A 19022-nucleotide genomic window follows, 5' to 3' on the forward strand; every position below is an offset into this window, starting at 1 on the left:
ACTTTCTTCTACAAGTCCGCAGAGGATGGGACAGCCAAGGCGGGGGCGGTGAAGATTGCGCTGGTCTGGAGTGGAAGGGGCAGAGGGAATCCAAGGAGGAGGAGAGGGAGGATAGCAGAGTGTCTGAAGATTCATCTGTAAATAGTTGAGAGAATCGTTCGATAGAAGGAAGTTAAGACAGAACAGTAGAGGCAAACGTAGAGGGAGAGAGGGATTTGAGGTTACGGCGAGTGGTGACAATGTGGGAACTTGAGAGGAGGGAGGGAGAGGATTTCAAGGGGAGAGAAAAATCAACAAAGTGATGGTCAGACACAGGGAGCGGGGTAAGTGTTAAGTCAAAGGTGGCGAAAAAGTTGGTTAGTTCAGGTGAGTGCAACTTCTCTGGCAGGATGTTGAAGTCGCCGAGGATAACGAGTGGGGTGCCATCCTCAGGAAAGCAGCTGAGGAGGGCATCCATCTCGTCGTAGAAGTCACGGAGGGGACCTGGAGGACGGTAGATCACCACAATGGAGAGCTTGATAGGAATGGTGACCGTGACAGCGTGGAGTTCAAACGCAGATCTGGCCAAGTGTTCTAGTGGTAGGACCACATGGGCGAGATGAGGTGTCCGGTCCCCCCTCCTCGCCCGGATGGTCTAGGGGTGTGCGAGAATGAGTAGACGGTGGAGAGGGAAGCAGGAGTAGCAGAGTTCTCTGGAGTGATCCAGGTCTCTGTCAGGGCCAGGAAAAATGACCAATTGAGTTCCGAGTGCAGGATCACTCTGCCAATCTGCCACAGTTTCATCAATTAGTGTTTTAGAATGAACAACCCAGCACACTTATTTAAGTTGTATGTCCGTGGAGTTCAAACGCAGATCTGGCCAAGTGTTCTAGTGGAAGGACCTGGTAGGACCACATGGGCGAGATGAGGTGTCCGGTCCCCCCTCCTCGCCCGGATCGTCTAGGGGTGTGCGAGAATGAGTAGACGGTGGAGAGGGAAGCAGGAGTAGCAGAGTTCTCTGGAGTGATCCAGGTCTCTGTCAGGGCCAGGAAAAATGACCAATTGAGTTCCGAGTGCAGGATCACTCTGCCAATCTGCCACAGTTTCATCAATTAGTGTTTTAGAATGAACAACCCAGCACACTTATTTAAGTTGTATGTCCGTGGAGTTCAAACGCAGATCTGGCCAAGTGTTCTAGTGGAAGGACCTGGTAGGACCACATGGGCGAGATGAGGAGTCCGGTCCCCCCTCCTCGCCCGGATGGTCTAGGGGTGTGCGAGAATGAGTAGACGGTGGAGAGGGAAGCAGGAGTAGCAGAGTTCTCTGGAGTGATCCAGGTCTCTGTCAGGGCCAGGAAAAATGACCAATAGAGTTCAGAGTGCAGGATCACTCTGCCAATCTGCCACAGTTTCATCAATTAGTGTTTTAGAATGAACAACCCAGCACACTTATTTAAGTTGTAAGAATTAACCTTCTCCCTCTAAATTTTATAATTATATTAATTATAATTAAAGATTATTTCGCCTTTTAATATCTTATTTAAAAAAAGTAGATCCTATCAAAGGAATACCAATGAACATCAGTAGAAACCAGTACAGGTTGTACCAGTAAAAACGGGATTCAAAAGATGTGCATAATTGCCCAATTAACATGAGGTCAATTGAAGTTTAACTTCGTCCCAACCCGTTTGCAGCGGTGAAAGTTTACACCCTGATGCAAGCTGCCTGTGATCCTTAATGTTGTCCATTGGTTGAGTTCGTTAGGAGGTTAAACACTTGGTCATTCACATTCCAAGCAGTCATCTTGGTACTTATTAAGCATTATTATTATTTATTATTATTATTATTATTATTTCAGATGCAGACATCACATCAGCCATCAACCCTCGTCTGTGTCCCTGTAACTTTTGAGTGACAGAGTACGAGAGAACACTGGGGGAGGGGGGGGGGGGGGGGGGGGGTTAAGACAAACGAACAACCAAGCCAAGATGAACGTGTGATAGAGAAGACATGGCTGAAGTGCATTTCTCAAGTGGAACAAAACAGAGTACAGGGAGTGATTGCAGGAGAAGTATAGTTCCGGAAAATAGGACCCAAGCTATTTCTCCAAGGGGAGGAGATGTCAGCTTGTTTAGAGAGATAAGAAGAGGCTTAGATATCCTGATTTAAGGACTGGATAATCCTTCAGAGCAAAGCCAGGAGATGGAAAAAAAAAAGCTCTTATTTTTTCTTTTGAAAGCAACGTCCGCCTGACTTCATAGTGAGGGAATACACATGGTTCTGAATGTGGATGATCCCGTGGCACTTCTCGGCCCTGGACATAAAGCACTATTTGTGGTTTTTCTTCTCCATTATTACAGATAGAAGAAGATCTTGCTTTTGCACTTTCACATATGAGATTGGTGACATCCGCTGATACAATGGCCGATATTAACCTTTTATTGATATCCAGATATTGACAGCCATATTAATTAATATTAAAGGGGCCAAAGGTCATTTAAGAGTTAGGCAGAAGAAAGAAAGATTTTGTATTTAAACAGCCCAAAAATATATTGAATTGTGTTTAATTTCACTGACATGTGATTGAATCATCAAACCAATCACAAAAGAGATGCCCTGATTGGTCAAAAATTAGTCGCTATTGGTTTAAAATCTAAAAAGGCTCATAAGGCATGCACACTCTACTCAAAACAGATAGTATCAGATATTGCATTTCACTCATCTCACTAACATGTGATGAATGGCTGTGCCATTTTCAACAAATACACTCAAATAATAGTTCTTAAATCTTACCTAACCCGCCTTTAGTTGATCTGTGATCCACCATGGATAGCCATGACCTCTGACTGTATCCATATTGCAGGCCATTTAGAAGTATGTCCATAAAACATTAAACAGGGTACAAACAGAAAAGCAGCTGATAAATAAAACATATTCTCAAAGTAAACTAACACAGTGACTAAGATCAACCATGATCTTAAAGTTCTGGGAGATACAGCTTACGAAACATTTTTCCAGAGAGGAAAAACAGCAACCGTATTAACTGTATAAATTAAGTCTCTAATTTATGAGTTAGTATTAAACTTTACATGATATATAAGGAAAAGTTTTGCAAGATATAGGTCTGTTTAGAACATAAAACACTTTGATGTAGATCCTTGTACACCATCATTTACAACATTGTACAGTGTAGATATGTTAAATCTAAATCGAACCCTACCCTAACCCTAACCAAAGTAAGAACTGCTGTTAGGCTAGTACTTGAGCGAACCTTATGCTAACAATGTGCTAAACTATTAATTAAATATCACAAATTGGTCCAAGGGCTACTCAGCTTTGTGAACTTCTTGACAATAACACATAGGGCAAGCGGTCAGTCTGACAATGGAGATGGCTATATGTTACTTAGTTTGTGTGCCCATTCACCACGAGGCACAGCTTCACTGGCCACTCCCGCTGATCTAGATCTCCGCCTATCGGACACCTCGCTGTTCTATCTACCAAGCTGATACCGCAAGACTGCTTGAAAATCATTTCAAACAACATTTCTAGTGAAGAGTATTAGTTTGCGAACTCAGTGAATTAGTCCTCGTTTGTATTTATTTCGGAATGGTGAACTTTTGCGTGGTGCCATCTTCTATGTCAGATCCAGTACCTTCCGCCATTTTACTTCAGTTTTATCAACAGCCTCTGTTAGCTTAGCTTCAGACGTTGTGGATGTTAGTTTCTGCTGGTGAAGTCCCACCCACTTGCACTGCTCTAATAGGTCTGTAGCGTCAGTGGGTCCCACCCCCTATAGAGGGGTGGGACTAGTGCTTGTAGTCTTACGAGAATCCTCCCCTCTTACACATATCATATCATATTGCGTCATCTTAAACAGGAAGTGTTGGAGATCGATACGGATCTCTCCAGTCTCCCCAGAAAATAAGGGAATGATGCACGGTTTCTAACGATACAAAGTTTAATGGAAATGGGTGAAGTTTCCCTTTAATGGTTTATTTGAAACATGGTAAGGAGCATATTTGATCAGTTGAATATAGTAAATTAAACTAGACATGTTGGCATGGCATGCATGCACAATGCACAGACCAAGGCTAATAAGCAAGCAAGCACGCTAAGTTTAAAGTCCATGGACCACTTTGGATTGAATAATGAGGCTGATTGTTTAACTTTTCCCGCAAGTTATAGTGCCCCCTGTGGTCAAAGTGGTGTTGAACATGTTGGAGTCTTGCCCACGTATGTCTTCTATATGTGTACGAACTTGATACAAACTTATGGATACGACTTTTAAACTGATAATGTGACCTCAATTGATATTTGATAAAAAACGTAAAAATGCCATACGATTTTGAATTAAGTCGGCAAAAACCGACTTAATGCAAAAAATAAAAAGTGATGAACAGAGGTTTCAATATGTTTGCAGGATCTCAAAGACCAAAATGATATGACCTCTATACAAGGACAAATCTTTTTTCTTTTTCCCAATGTTTCACTTTTCACAAAATTGGAGGATTTTCAAATGTTGAGAGCCAATCTACCCTAAGGGGATTTGAGGTGATGCGCTGGCAGAGTCCGACAGTCAACAAGACACAGTACAGGGATCAAGTCTGAGTGGGATTAAGTGGTGTCAACCATTCATCCCATGTTAGCCGAATCAATCATTAAAAAAAACGCTCTGAAGAGTAGGGTTTTTGATGGGTTTGGGCCGTTGCAGCTAGGGTTGGGCATCGAGCATCGAGCATCGAATGGAACCGGGACTAACATTCCGGTTCTCCCGGAATCGTTCAAATTTAAAAATTTCGATTCCTAGTTTCGATGCCCAGTCCGCTGACCGGAAGAAGAAGCCGCCGAACAGTAACGAAGAAGAAGCTTCCGGAGAACCCGCCAAACTGTGTGTGCGCGCGTAAACATGGAAACTGTGCGGCGGCGCTCGAAAGTGTGGCTTAACTTCACTAAAATAAATGACAAGTCGGCTCGGTGCAACATTTGCAAAACAATTATATCGTGCAAAGGCGGGTGTACCACCAACATGATCAAACATCTCCGGGGTCATGGTGTACAGATAACTGAGTGCCCCGTCTTTGACGCGCTGCACCGGCCATCCTCCGTTGCCACTTCCTCCACTGCCTCTTCCTCCACTGCCTCTACCTCCGGCTCCGACCCTCACCCTAGCACCGCACTATCGGGTTAGCAACAAATACGTAAACGGTTGGTCAACTCAAATGCAAATACCAAGCTAACATTAGCCCATGTATTTTTTCATAGCCATACGACCTGAAATTGCAACCGTTAGCCAGGCAGTTACTCCGTTCAGCATAGCGTCCAAGGGAAAGATGTCGGTGCAACAAGTGCAAGAGTGCCACAGAAAGGTTACAGCCTTTATTGTAAAAAGGTTGCATCCCTTTTCAGATGTGGAATCACCAACATTTAGGTTAGTTAAACAGCATCGATAGAGCTAACTTAATTAATAGTCCACACAGAGCTAAAGTTAAAGTAACAGTGATATTATTATTATTTTTTTTTTTGTTTGTTTATGTTTTTAGTTTGTTTATGTTTGCAGGGACATGGTGAAAGCCATCAACCCCAAGTACACACCACCTACCAGAGACTACTTGGCAAATAAATTAATACCATCTTGGTATGAGGTCGAGAAGTCAAATGTCATTACAGAGCTCAGTGACGTCTGCTCTGTTGCACTCACATGTGATGGTTGGAGTAGCATCACACAGGACCATTCCCTCACCATCCCAGCACACTATATAGTGGAGGGCAAAATGCAGCAAAAAGTGCTAAAAACAAAAGCTGTGTACAAAGCACAGACTGGCTGTGTTGTGGCAGAGGAAATAAGTGATGTTCTGTCAGAGTTTGGCATTTCTGGCAAAATGAAAGCAGTCACTGTAGATAATGCTGCCAATATGGATGTGACTATTCAAATTCATGGAGAAGTTCAGACTATTTCATCCAGAAAGACCTCTGGTTAGCTAGCTCATTTAAAACATGTAAACTTTTTTGACCCTGCCTCTTAAGAGAATCGGAATCGAGAATCGTTAGGAACCGGAATCGAAACGAGGAATCGGAATCGGAACCGGAATCGTTCAAATTCAAACGATGCCCAACCCTAGTTGCAGCACAAACCCATCAAAACCCCGGCCACTCTTCCGAGCATATCCTAAAAGTATTTAGAGTGCCTTATTCAAGATTTCTATATAAAGAATAATACAAACATATTTAGTTGCAAAATATTTTCTACTCCATTATGTCTAGGAAGAAAGGTCTTAAATCAAGCGTAACCCCTCACTAAAAAGTGCTTTGATGAACAGATGATAATGGACTCTGTAGCACCTCCGGTCCTCACATCATTCACAGTTAGAGGAGCTGATGGTAAATGAGTCCCTCTGGGACCATCCCTCTCCCAAGTTCACACTCAGCCTCAGTACAGCAGGTGTGTGTGTGTGTGTGTGTGTGTGTGTGTGTGTGTGTGTGTGTGTGTGTGTGTGTGTGTGTGTGTGTGTGTGTGTGTGTGTGTGTGTGTGTGTGTGTCCCCTTGGATAGGTAGGGCCTGTATCAACAAATATGAGAATCACATCTATGTTTGGATGCAGAAAAGTCTGGATTGTTCATAAAGAAATGTAATTATTAGAGCTTTATTATCATCATATTATATGGCTAGTTCCGCTCTGCTAGCTCTACTTCTTCCAGAGGGAGTTGAAAAGCTAAGACTGATGTGGATTACAGAGAGGACAAGAAACGGAGAACAAGAAGCCCAAGTGAGGAGTGTCCAGATTGGGAAGGGACAAAAAACCACAACATAATCTGTTTATTATAGCACAACGTGTGTAAATGGTTTATTGAGAGAGAACTTACTTTATTGATGCCAGATGACAAATTTGAGTGGTACAATATAAAAGACACAAATTGTGCATAAAAAATAAAATAATATATGTAGTCTGTATACCAAGACACAATAACAGTATTTAAAATAATAGAAGAAGAAATATTGTACAGAAAATACAAGTGATAAACATATGTTGATGTTATTTACGGTTGAGTTTGGATCAGCAATGTTGGGCTTGGAGCATGGTTGTTTTGAGTTCATCTCTGTAGTTCACTCAGTTATCAGCGTGATGCCAAAGCTTCAGCTGGAACAATCTCAACTGTGAAATCATTTTATTTTCGATAACAGGGGATGCTACATTCCATGGAATCAATCTAGAAGGATCTATGGTTTGGTATCCACATTGGGAATGCAATTTATCAGATGAGTAATTTTGGTTTGTTGTTGTTTTCTTTTGTATGCATTTTTCTATTCTAATTGTCTGGAACCAAAATGGACATATTTGGAGAACGGAGACATTGCAATGATCAATACAAGGCATTAAATGTCACTGGGAGTTATTGGTGACCACTGATGCGTATAACATCCAAAAGGTGGTTGGTTCAAACCCCTCCTACTATTGTACAGATACATTTGCAATTTGTTTGCAGTTTGTGCAATTTACATCTGATGCTTTTCAAACATATTATGGTTTCATAATTTGGAAGGGTTAGGATGGGAAATATTAGGGTAAGTTAGATAAATGATGGCATGTTTCAGAGCGATGTACCACTTCCTTAACATCGGATGGCTGTCCCCATTCTTACAATCTCTGATGTAGCTACACATTTCTAGAATAAATCATGCAAATTAATAGCATCAAACATTTTACAACTAAATACATTTTAATTATTCTTTATTGAGAAAATCTTGCAATTTATGGCAATTTTAACACAAGAAGAATTCTTTATGAATCTGAAATCTGAATCTAAATTATTCAAAAATGTATGTTTTCCTCTCTCAAACGTTTTTGTTGATGAAGGGGGGGGGGGTGGGGGGAGTGGAAATGAAGTTAATGATTGAATCATCTGCATTTATCTGCTGTGTGGCTTCTTTGTGACATCTGAGTGACTACTGCATCATGTGGTGTCAGAGAGTCCACCAGCGGTTTCTAAAAGCCTCTCATTCTTCGCTTGTTTCCCCAATTTCTCTTTCTAGCCGACAAGAGTCCGTGTAATCTTGAAGAGGCCCCTGGCCCCTGCCGGGGAATGGTGACGCGCTACTTCTTTAACAGAGTGAGTCGCGAGTGCCAGCAATTCTATTACGGCGGCTGCTTCGGGAATGCTAACAACTTCAGGAGCATTGCGGAGTGCCAGGCCAAATGTCAAAACCCTGGTAAGACTTTTACACTTTTGTCTGGCCACAGAGCAGCCTGGGCCCATTATCAGTAAGGGGTCAAGGGGCTCTGTGGGTGAAACTAGTATATCATTGTGTGTTCCAACTTCCAACCGAAAGCTACTGGGTTTGATCCCCTAATGCCCACGGCCAAACCTTTGGTTCTCCTTGAGCAAGATTCCCAAACAGCTCCCCACCTGCAGCTTAATGATGTTTCTGAACTCGCTGAAAAATTGCTTCCTAAGCTTCTAAATGTGTCTACATTTTGTAAACATGTGCATAGTATAAAATCTATTATACAGACATAGTTCATAGAATACATTATTGCACATTGATGTGCTAGCGTTAAATAATATGCACTGCCTGACTGCATGCACTAACTCAAACACGTGCCAACAAAAACTGGTGATGGCAGTTCAAAAACTAGCAATAAAGTCAGTTATTCTATCACATTCTCAACAATAATAATAATCACTCACTTTCATTGAGTGTTAGTTGAAGACATTGTTGACATCGTTTTGAGCTCTGATGCTGAAAATGGTTATTGGTGCGCAATGTGAGCCGTTAATGACCGAGGAAGTAATTAAACCGGCTTCGAAACGAGAAGGAGTCATTATTTTTGGTCTAGCGAACACGTAATGCTGAATTAATAAAGCGTTGTGGAGCTCCTATAAATAGATGACCCGCGGTAACCTGCTCTGGATTAAAATGGGAAATTCGAGAACTACGAAATGTGAAAAATTCAAAGCAGTGTTACCTCATGAATTAACTTTTGATGGATTTTTTTCATGCCAACCATGAAATCACGTTCTGGCCTGATTCAGCATTTAAATAGTTTTCAGGCGCCCAAAAAAACACATTTCATCATGCCAGACTTTGACATGACTTTCTGAAGTCATTAACATATTGAAGTTGTCGACGAAAAAAAAAAAGCCATTCAAATGTGACCAAATCTTGCCTACATCCTATACTACACTGGAAAAAGCCTTCTGTTGAACCAATTAAAAAAAACAATTTAATCAAACAATTGTTTCTCATTTAAACATAACATATTATTGTATACATCATCATCATTTCCCGCTCGCCGCTTCATGGCCTTGGGTCGCTTCTGCTGGAAGACTCTGTTCCAGCATCAGCAGTGTCAAAGACACCTCGATACTCTGCTTGGTGAAGCCGGGGATCGAACCAACAACCGTCAGGTTACCAGCCAACCTGCTCTACCACCTGAGCTACTGCCGCCACACAGTATATATATTAACAATGTAAATCGCATAGTTAGGCCTACTCCAGACCTCCCTCCAGACACAGACAGACTGTCCTAGCTCACAGAACCAGTGAGTCATCGTCACTCTGGTCAAGGCTCTCTACTGCAGGTTCAGCTGTAGGTGCTACCTTGAATGAATAAGCAGCTTATGTTCCAAAAAGCTTCAAAACATGATCAGGCAGCTGGTGCTCAAAGCAAGCATCACCTGACAGCTTTAATCCACTCTGCTTTAATCCATATCGGATGTATAGGATGGAGTTTAAGGTCTGCAAGGACATCCGGTTCCTGAGTTTGCTTTTTACCACCAGGACTGGTGATAAAATTGAATTACAAAATAATAATCAGATGAAGTACGGCTTAAAACCCTTTTTTCAGTGTACACTTCATCTGATTATTATTTTGTAATTCAATTCAAATAAACATTTTTTGTTTTATTTTTAAAATAACTTTTTTTTATTTCAAAATACTGTGAAATATAGATATTTTTAATTAGGAGCTCAATTAAGAAATATCAATTTTGAAGAATGTAAAATTTTAAGGTTGTGTATTCAACTGATTAATAATTTTGTCATTCAATCCAAATAATTTTTTTTGTTTTCTTCCTAAAACACTGTTATACACTGGAAAAAGGGATTTATGCCGCACTTCATCTGATTATTATTTTGTAATTCAATTCAAATAAACATTTTTTGTTTTATTTTTAAAATAACTTTTTTTTTACTTCAAAATACTGTGAAATATAGATATTTTTAGTTAGGAGTTCAATTAAGAAATATCTATTTTGACAAATGTAAAATGTCAAGGTTACGTACAAGCCTGCGCATGCGCATTAAATACAAAGACGCTTACGACTACTGGACCAAACCGCAGTGTTGCCAACTTAGCGATTTTGTCGCTATATTTAGCTACTTTTCAGACCCCTTTGGCGACTTTTTTTCAAAACAGCGACAAGCGACAAATCTAGCTTCTTTTTCAGCTGCTATTGGTGACTTTTGGCGACTTTTTGAGGTGAAAGCACTACCCTTGACCAGAGTGACGATGACCCACTGGCGGCAGTAGCTCAGGTGGTAGAGCGGGTTGGCTGGTAATCTGAAGGTTGTTGGTTCAATCCCCGGCTTCACCAAGCAGTGTATCGAGGTGTCTTTGGCAAAGCACCTAACCCTGACTGATGTCGCGATGTGATGTCGAATCCAGACAGAAGCGCCTCAAGGCCATGAAGCGGCGAGAGCCGAGCGGGAAAATATGATGATGATGATGTATACAATAATGAGAAACAATTGTTTGATTAAATTGTAATCTTTTTGATTGGATAAACCAAATTATTTCTGATAGATATTTCTTAAATGAGAACCAATTGTTGGAGTGAATCAATATTTTTTTGTTTAGGATTTAACATACGATTTAAATGTATTAACTTCATTCAAAGAATAGAATTATACTTGGTGCCAAGTTGTATTATTTTGTTTTTATGAACATAGGAAATATTGTTTGAGGCAAGCTATATATTTGTCATTGGCTCAAGTTATGTAATATAGATGTGAACCATTACCCATATTTTTTTTACTTGGTTCAACAGAAGACTTTTTCCAGTGTACTTGATTAGGAGCTCAATTTAGAAATATTTGTTCAGACAAATGTACAATTTCAAGGTTACGTACAAGCCTGCGCATGCGCATTAAATACAAAGACGCTTACGACTACTGGACCAAACCGCAGTGTTGCCAACTTAGCGATTTTGTCGCTATATTTAGCTACTTTTCAGACCCCTTTGGCGACTTTTTTTCAAAACAGCGACAAGCGACAAATCTAGCTTCTTTTTCAGCTGCTATTGGTGACTTTTGGCGACTTTTTGAAGTGAAATGCACTAGCCTTGACCAGAGTGACGATGACTCACTGGTTCTGTGAGCTAGGACAGTCTGTCTGTGTCTGGAGGGAGGTCTGGAGTTGGTCTAACTCTGCGATTTACATTGTTAATATATATTGTATATTGTGTGGCGGCAGTAGCTCAGGTGGTAGAGCGGGTTGGCTGGTAATCTGAAGGTTGTTGGTTCGATCCCAGGCTTCACCAAGCAGTGTATCGAGGTGTCTTTGGCAAAGCACCTAACCCTGACTGATGTCGAGATGTGATGTCGAATCCAGACAGAAGCGCCTCAAGGCCATGAAGCGGCGAGAGCCGAGCAGGAAAAAATGATGATGATGATGTAATATATAATAATATAATAATGAGAAACAATTGTTTGATTAAATTGTAATCTTTTTGATTGGATAAACCAAATTATTTCTGATAGATATTTCTTAAATGAGAACCAATTGTTGGAGTGAATCAATATTTTTTTGTTTAGGATTTAACATACAATTTAAATGTATTAACTTCATTCAAAGAATATAATTATACTTGGTGCCAAGTTGTATTATTTTGTTTTTATGAACATAGGAAATATTGTTTGAGGCAAGCTATATATTTGTCATTGGCTCAAGTTATGTAATATAGATGTGAACCATTACCCATGTTTTTTTTAATTGGTTCAACAGAAGGCTTTTTCCAGTGTATGTGAATGTATGACACACTTACGATTTTGATCAATGTAGACATTAGATGTAAGGAGTGTAAAGGCAATAATTTAAGATAAATGAATCTGTCCTGTTTAATTTGTAGATTTGTTCAAGGATGTACACAGTTTCCACTCTCGTAACTTGGTGGTAAGAAATAACAGAGTTAATATAATGTACAAAGAATATTTAAGGTAAAACGGATATAATTTTCCGTTACTGGATTTGATTCCACCAACTTAACTTGCACACAAACTGTGTCAAGAAAATATAAGAATAGAAAATGTGCATAGAAAAAATATTATGTACAGTTTTTTTCTCTAGTCCCTATGGTTGCTAATGGCATAACCATTGAACCAATTAGCTATATATGCTATATATTAAAATTAACATACTGTCTTGTTTTATTATTAACAGCAAAAGCGACCAAAGAACCAGTAGCAGCCGTTCGTGATCTAGAACCTACCAACTCATCGGAAATACAGCCTCTGATTATCAAGGGTAGGCTTTTGGAATTAAATGATCAATATAATCCAATCCACCAAGGGACATGCTCCTGTTGACTTTTTGACTCAGAAAGATGGTCTTACTGCTATGGTAACTGTATCATGCTCAGAGATACTGTGTTTAAGAAATTCAGTTGATCAAACTTAAATTAATAGTAATGAACAGCTTCTAAGTGAAATGGCTTTAGTGTATTTACAAAATGGAGGCTTGTTTTTTGTAGTAGTACTGGGAAAAAAAATCAAAGTGGGCATGATTTAGATATACTGTGTTTATAAAGAACAATCAACTTGTATTTCAATTGATAAAACCTCTTTATTTTTATTTTTTGGGTGGATTTCAGAAGAAGTAGTTATCCAACTGGCATCCATCCCGGACATCTCTGTGAGGCAGCCTGGTAAGACAATGAACTCGGCGTCAATTCTTTGTTTCTGTACTTAGTCCAACTTCTAAATAGGTTCAACTTCTTAAATTGTCATTTGTAATACAAAATGGATAGAAGTATGGTTGCATGAAAGGGGAGTGGCGAGGGCAGGGGCCCCAGAACTTGGCAGGCCAGGGGAAAATGGCATCAATCATTCTCGTCCACTCTGAGACTCTAAATATCATGTCCACAGCACCCCCTCAAGTAATCGTCACTTCAATGTTGAGTGGTCTCTACTCTAAACATGCTTTTAGTACTCTCATACCTTATCTCGCCGCCTACCACATGTCTAGAGATTTCCTCGGAAATGAATCCTGAATGGGAACAAGGCGCTACTAAACTATCTACCATAGTGAAAGTAAGGGAATATATAGCAAATCACTTTGCGACATGGAGAGACCTTTTGGATGTCCCTAGCAACGTTACATTATTTGATTCAGATTCTGATGTGTTGTGAACCTTGGAGATTGTCCTCATCTCTAGTTATGCGATGCTTTTTGAGGCAGACTTGTGAGTATAAGCTGACCGAGGCAACAGCAAAACGGTAGACGACGAGAAGTCATATTAGAGTGCAACTCTCCTCGCATGTAGGCTTAGCCATTAACACAATATATGCACAGCAGATGCTGACCCAGAGGTTGGGCCTTATGGTTAAGGTACAGGTATTTGAACAACTATAGTCTTACTGTCTAGAGTTACATGCTACTGTTTATGTAGCCTACTCTTTAACCAAATTAAATGTTATTTTTTATTTTTTATTATCTGCTTTCTTTTGTATATACTCTCTTATTCTCTGTCTCGAATCCTAACCTTGATCAATGGCCTCATGAATATCAATGCTTACAGAATTTAGATTACTTGTTGAGAAATATGGCGAGCCCATGGTCAATGGAGGGAACAATTAGAATCAATTGATGACGGCGAAACATATAGCCTCAGCCTTAGAATGCCTTTGCCATGGTCACTTTAAAAGATGGACTACTTGTGTATGAAGAGAATTGCAGGAAGTGGTCTATTCTAAATGCAGTCATTTACTAACACAAACGGTCTAGCTTACTTTTTTACCAAAAATCCGAAATGTTGGCATTTCATTTCTTGCTCATCTAAAATATTTTTTGATGGTCTGTGTTCCGGAATAATAAATATGAATGCATACGAAGTTCAAATGACAATGAATGACACGTTTATTTAGCATTACTTTGTGAATTAAACTTTGGAGAGAATTGAGTATCAGTGATATCTATTACTCAATGCCAAGTTGAGAGGCTGCAATTCTGAAATGATTTGGTGCCCCTGGCTAGGAGTGTTTGACTCACAGTCGAAAGCTTTAGGCATTTCCCAAGATGCCCTAACCCCTAACTGCTCCTTAATGATCTGTTTCTGGATCTGACCAAAGAAGGACATACAGACAGAAGGCAGACAGCATAGAGACAGTTGGTTTTTATGTGTGAATTCTCTGTCCTCCACTGGCTTGGCATAAGTTACCAGAGCATTTCCTGCGTGGGAGATGGGAAGAGGTCAAAGGGCAGTTGCATGTGTTTTTCGGGTCTCTGCACCAATAAGCTCTACTTCCCTGGTAGCTCATCCACTTCTCTCTCTCTCTCTCTCTCTCTCTCTCTCTCTCTCTCTCTCTCTCTCTCTCTCTCTCTCTCTCTCTCTCTCTCTCTCTCCTCTCTCTCTCTCTCTCTCTCTCTCTCTCTCTCTCTCTCTCTCTCTCTCTCTCTCTCTCTCTCTCGTGTGTGAGTGTGTGAAATAGCATTGAGGTTTATCTCTGTGGGCCATCCTTCTCTCTCTCATTTCAATTACTGTATTTTCCGAACATTGACAGGGAGAGGTGGCCAAGAGGTCTCATGTGGCATTTTATCATCTTTGTTTTTGTATTGAAGTACTGTCATGCATTTTAAATTACATATATAATGATGAAATGATGGATGTCTGTAAAAAGAGAATAAGATACAATCCTCACATGTTTCGTGTCGATGTGATTGCTTGGGAATTTTTGAGTGCAGTTGTGTATACTTTCTGAATATAATTCTTATCAATATTGGGCACTCAATATTGGGTTAAATCCTTCCTCCCTAGAACTGATTAAATAAGTCCAGCAAGAATAAACTACTGCAGAAAATAAATGACATGCAATTCATCAACCTGCATACCTTTTTTTCCCCTTCCTGTTTGTATGCTGTAGATAACTATATACAATATTATTATCTCGACACTGACATCTTGTGGTCTTTCTCACTCACTGCATACGTCCATACGTCAATGCAAGCTGACGTTGCACATGAAAACTAGCCTAACAGTTCTCTTAAGAGAGTTAAATAATCCAAATAAAACTCAAACAAAGTCATTAGTTTAGTCTTGGGGGGGGGAAACTGCAGATTAATCATTACTGTGCCATGAATAAGGGGAATGCCTTATGATTCGGCAAATTTGTTTGGTATCATGAGCACATCGTTAATATATTGCCACTTGAAGCTTTAAAAATTGGCTGGTGAACCGACTCTTAATTCCCATATTCAATTCATTTCAAGGACCGTGTGGCCAAAGGGACAGATTTAATAAATAAGTTGGATTGAAATAGAGTCATTTATGTCCCTGGGTATGGCTACAGGCCTTACCGGAATATGAATATTCATGCATGTTGCTATACTAGGCTGGTTGGAATAAATCAAACCTCTCTCAAACAAGAGGTTAAATCTATGTTTAATGTCCTATGAATATTTGGCACATAGACATAGCAAAAATACTATAACATAGAGTAATAAACCCCCCTAACCTAGGGAACAGACAATGAGATAATGTGTAGTTGCTAGTTGACAGAAGTGCAATAGTGTGCAATAGATGGGCAGCCATACAGAAAAACAGGACATATAATAGGTCAAAATGATGACATGTATCATAACGCACAGATTATAATCACCTGGCTAGGTTTAATCAAATTATTACATGTATAATTTGATAGCCCTTCTGATTCCTATATTATAGCTTATCTGCATCCCATCGATTTGTTTATAAAAAACATGCAACTCCAATAATGATTCTATGCTACGATTTTTGTCAGCCTAAAGTGGTTTTGAATACCATTAATAGTTACGTAAGTAAAACGTACATTGTACATTGTTTGTTTTTCTCTTTCTCTAGAAGTTTTCAGCACCCCAAGCTTCTGCCTGCTGTCCATAGAAGAGGGGCCCTGCCATGCTACCAAACGGCGCTTTGCCTACAACCCCCTGACCCAGAAGTGCAGCATCTTCCCCTATGGAGGCTGTGAGGGAAACAAGAACAACTTTGTGTACAAGAGGCAGTGCATGAAGATCTGCATGAACGTCCATCGTAAGTGTTACACAGCGCTGCTCTTAGTAGTGGACAAGGTTTATTGGATTATATATATTTTTATTTGTTTGCAAATCTTTAATATACATTAACCATAAATGATCCAATATATTTTTATGGTGGAAGATGTGGAAGAATCAGACATATCTTCTCGTTACTGACCACTTTGGATGGTAAGAGAACTACAGCCTGCTTAAGCTCACGCATGGAGAGCACTGGAGTTGCTCTTACAATCCTAATTAAACTAATAGTTATAATCGTTATAATCGTGAATGACAAAATGAAAAAAAGTTAAAATAGACATTATGAGAGTCTTCAGTTGATATAATGCACACACAATTTACAAATTAAAGAGCTATGAAAGAACATAAATTGTTGCTATTATCCGTGCTTAGACGTCACTTCCATTTTCCTGGCAAATCCAGAGTTCAAATATAATATGAATCAGTCAGAGGCTCTATGCAAGGTAGAGTAGAATAAGTTCACATTTATTCAGATGACCGCCTTTTCATATTTGGCAAGTAAAAGCGATGTATGCATGATATATTTATATTCGATCTTCTTTTTTAATCAAACACTAATTAGACAGGCCTACCGGTAATTTACCTATGGCACACTTTGGCTATAGTTATCTGTCTCGGCCCACATGTTACTACATCTTCTCTCCAGATTAATCTACATTGAAATATACTAAAGCGTTATTATGTGCTGCCCTTAGATGGCACTGTTAGCAGTTGTGAGAACGTACGATCTGCTTGATATAAAGTTTTCATTTACTTTATACTGAAGACAATTAATTGATAACGTTTTCACGGGTTGTGTTATGTTTATTTTGCAGATCATAGGTCGGGGATGATCAGAATAAAGAGGAAAAACATTGTGATCCAGCCTGCTCTTGGTTAAATCCACTTTTATTGATGCCTTTTTTATATTGGTCTTAGACTCATTGTTTTGCAGCCTGACCTGCATAAAAACGTAAAATTAATTAGTCCAATACAACAATACAATACAACAAAGTCCAATACAAACTCCAATGTGTCACCCACACCTAACATTCATGATACTGCAAATGCAAGGGGATTTCATCAGTAGGCCACAGAATCGATCATCATTGTGTTACCTCATTCTACAATAGAAAGAGACATAACAGACATTAACCAGCTTGAAAATCTCCAAAATTACCACTTCACGTCTTCACACCCCTCGGTTACCTTCTATTCCTTCAAGCCATTTTAATTGTCCGACTCTATTTACTCCTGTACACTCACGTGTCCCCGGATATTACCAATTACTGACGTTGACATATATATTTATGTACTTTTTGACATTTTCTTGACAAGAGATTTTGATGTGTAGTGGATACATCCTGATGTGATATATTATTGTTATTTAGTGTTTGTAGATCCTATTGTCCACTCTTTGTGTTTGCTTTTAGTGAACAACTATGATATTTTACTGTTTACTTCCATTCGATAATAATACTTTTTACTGATTTTGACAATAAAACAAATATGTTTTTGCTAATGTCTGTTCCACAGTTACGGTCTCTCAATGGGCTTTTGTCAATGTCTTTCAGCAATTTGGGATCAACCAGGGATTAGGATGATAGTGATGTATATTAAAGGGTAATTCCGGTGTAAAATGGATTTGGGATATGTTTATATGATAATGAGTTGAAACGTTAGTTTTGGAGCACAAAAACAGCATATAGACGCTTTCTTCAGTTGGCTGTTTTTAGCCGATTCTATCAAACGCTATAAACTTGGAACGATGGGGGCACTGGTTATGGTAAAAACTAAATCGCTATTTTAAACCACTTAAAAGGCAAAAAGTAGCCCGACACTTCTTTTGGTAGTATAATAAGGGTCTTTCATATAAAACGAGGCAATGAGAACTTTGTAAGTGTACAGATTGTTTATTAAAAAGGACATTTTATACACACCATACCATCGGTAGATCACCGCCATTTTGTTTTTAAGACTCAATAGGTAGATTGGCGAACACAGAGCTTGCGTGTTGCTGACGGATGTCACAATCTCTGTGTTCGGCAATCTACCTTTTATGCTCTAATGTGTTCACATTAGACTCGAGCAAAAACATTATGTTCAATTTTAATTTTGTGTGAAATTTTTCTTTATTTTTTATGATGTGTTAATTAAGTCCATACATTATTGTTTTTATAGTTGCTTTTAAAAGCTGGTACACAACTATACATTGAACCTTTTATAAATTAAATTTGTTGATTAGTTTACCAAAAATCCAAACTTAACATTTTTGAAATTGTGTAGTCCATACACAATGTATCTTTATAAACATAACCTGTCAACATGTTTGTTTCTTTGTTTCTTTAATCAGAGATAAAAGCTCAGTACACTCTGTGTCCATTATTAAAAATGTAATTTCTTAATAAAATCCATCAAATCATATCAACATACTTTAAAAGTAAATATTTGTTTCAGAGCCGGAATGTAATATTCAAACATAAACAGCGGAGGGCAGTGTTGCAAACAAGTAATAGTTTGTGCACGTTAGTTGATGACGTTTGTGTGCGTGTTTGTGCGTGTGTGTGCGTGTGTGCGCGCGTGCGTTGATGTTTGCTTAGGGGGCCTGTTAAATGCAGCGTTTTCATATAAAATAAAAACAAAAACAGGTATTATTATGATTGATGATTATGAATCAGCAATGATCATGTTAAATCATTAGCCTACATATGAATGATTAATATTATTAGTAATTGCAATAATTACAATATATATTATA

General features: G+C 39.1%; 1 protein-coding gene across 3 annotated transcripts in view; it reads left to right on the forward strand.

Annotated features, from left to right (window-relative positions):
- The window catches only part of tfpia (tissue factor pathway inhibitor a), a 48339-nt gene extending 29441 nt beyond the window's left edge, over nt 1-18898 (forward strand). The window contains exons 3-7 of one of the 3 annotated variants that reach the window (XM_056579617.1): nt 8011-8187; nt 12413-12502; nt 12849-12902; nt 16077-16262; nt 17101-18898. In XM_056579617.1, coding sequence (XP_056435592.1) covers nt 8011-8187; nt 12413-12502; nt 12849-12902; nt 16077-16262; nt 17101-17165 — 572 coding nt within the window. In that variant the 3' untranslated portion in view covers nt 17166-18898. Of the gene's footprint in view, nt 1-8010; nt 8188-12412; nt 12503-12848; nt 12903-16073; nt 16263-17100 lie in introns of all 3 variants that reach the window. The other 2 variants (XM_056579616.1, XM_056579618.1) reach the window with 2 other exon arrangements.
- Nucleotides 18899-19022: the final 124 nt, after the last annotated feature.

The sequence above is a fragment of the Gadus chalcogrammus genome, chromosome 20 (genome assembly GCF_026213295.1).
Source record: "Gadus chalcogrammus isolate NIFS_2021 chromosome 20, NIFS_Gcha_1.0, whole genome shotgun sequence".
Taxonomy (NCBI): Eukaryota; Metazoa; Chordata; class Actinopteri; order Gadiformes; family Gadidae; genus Gadus; species Gadus chalcogrammus.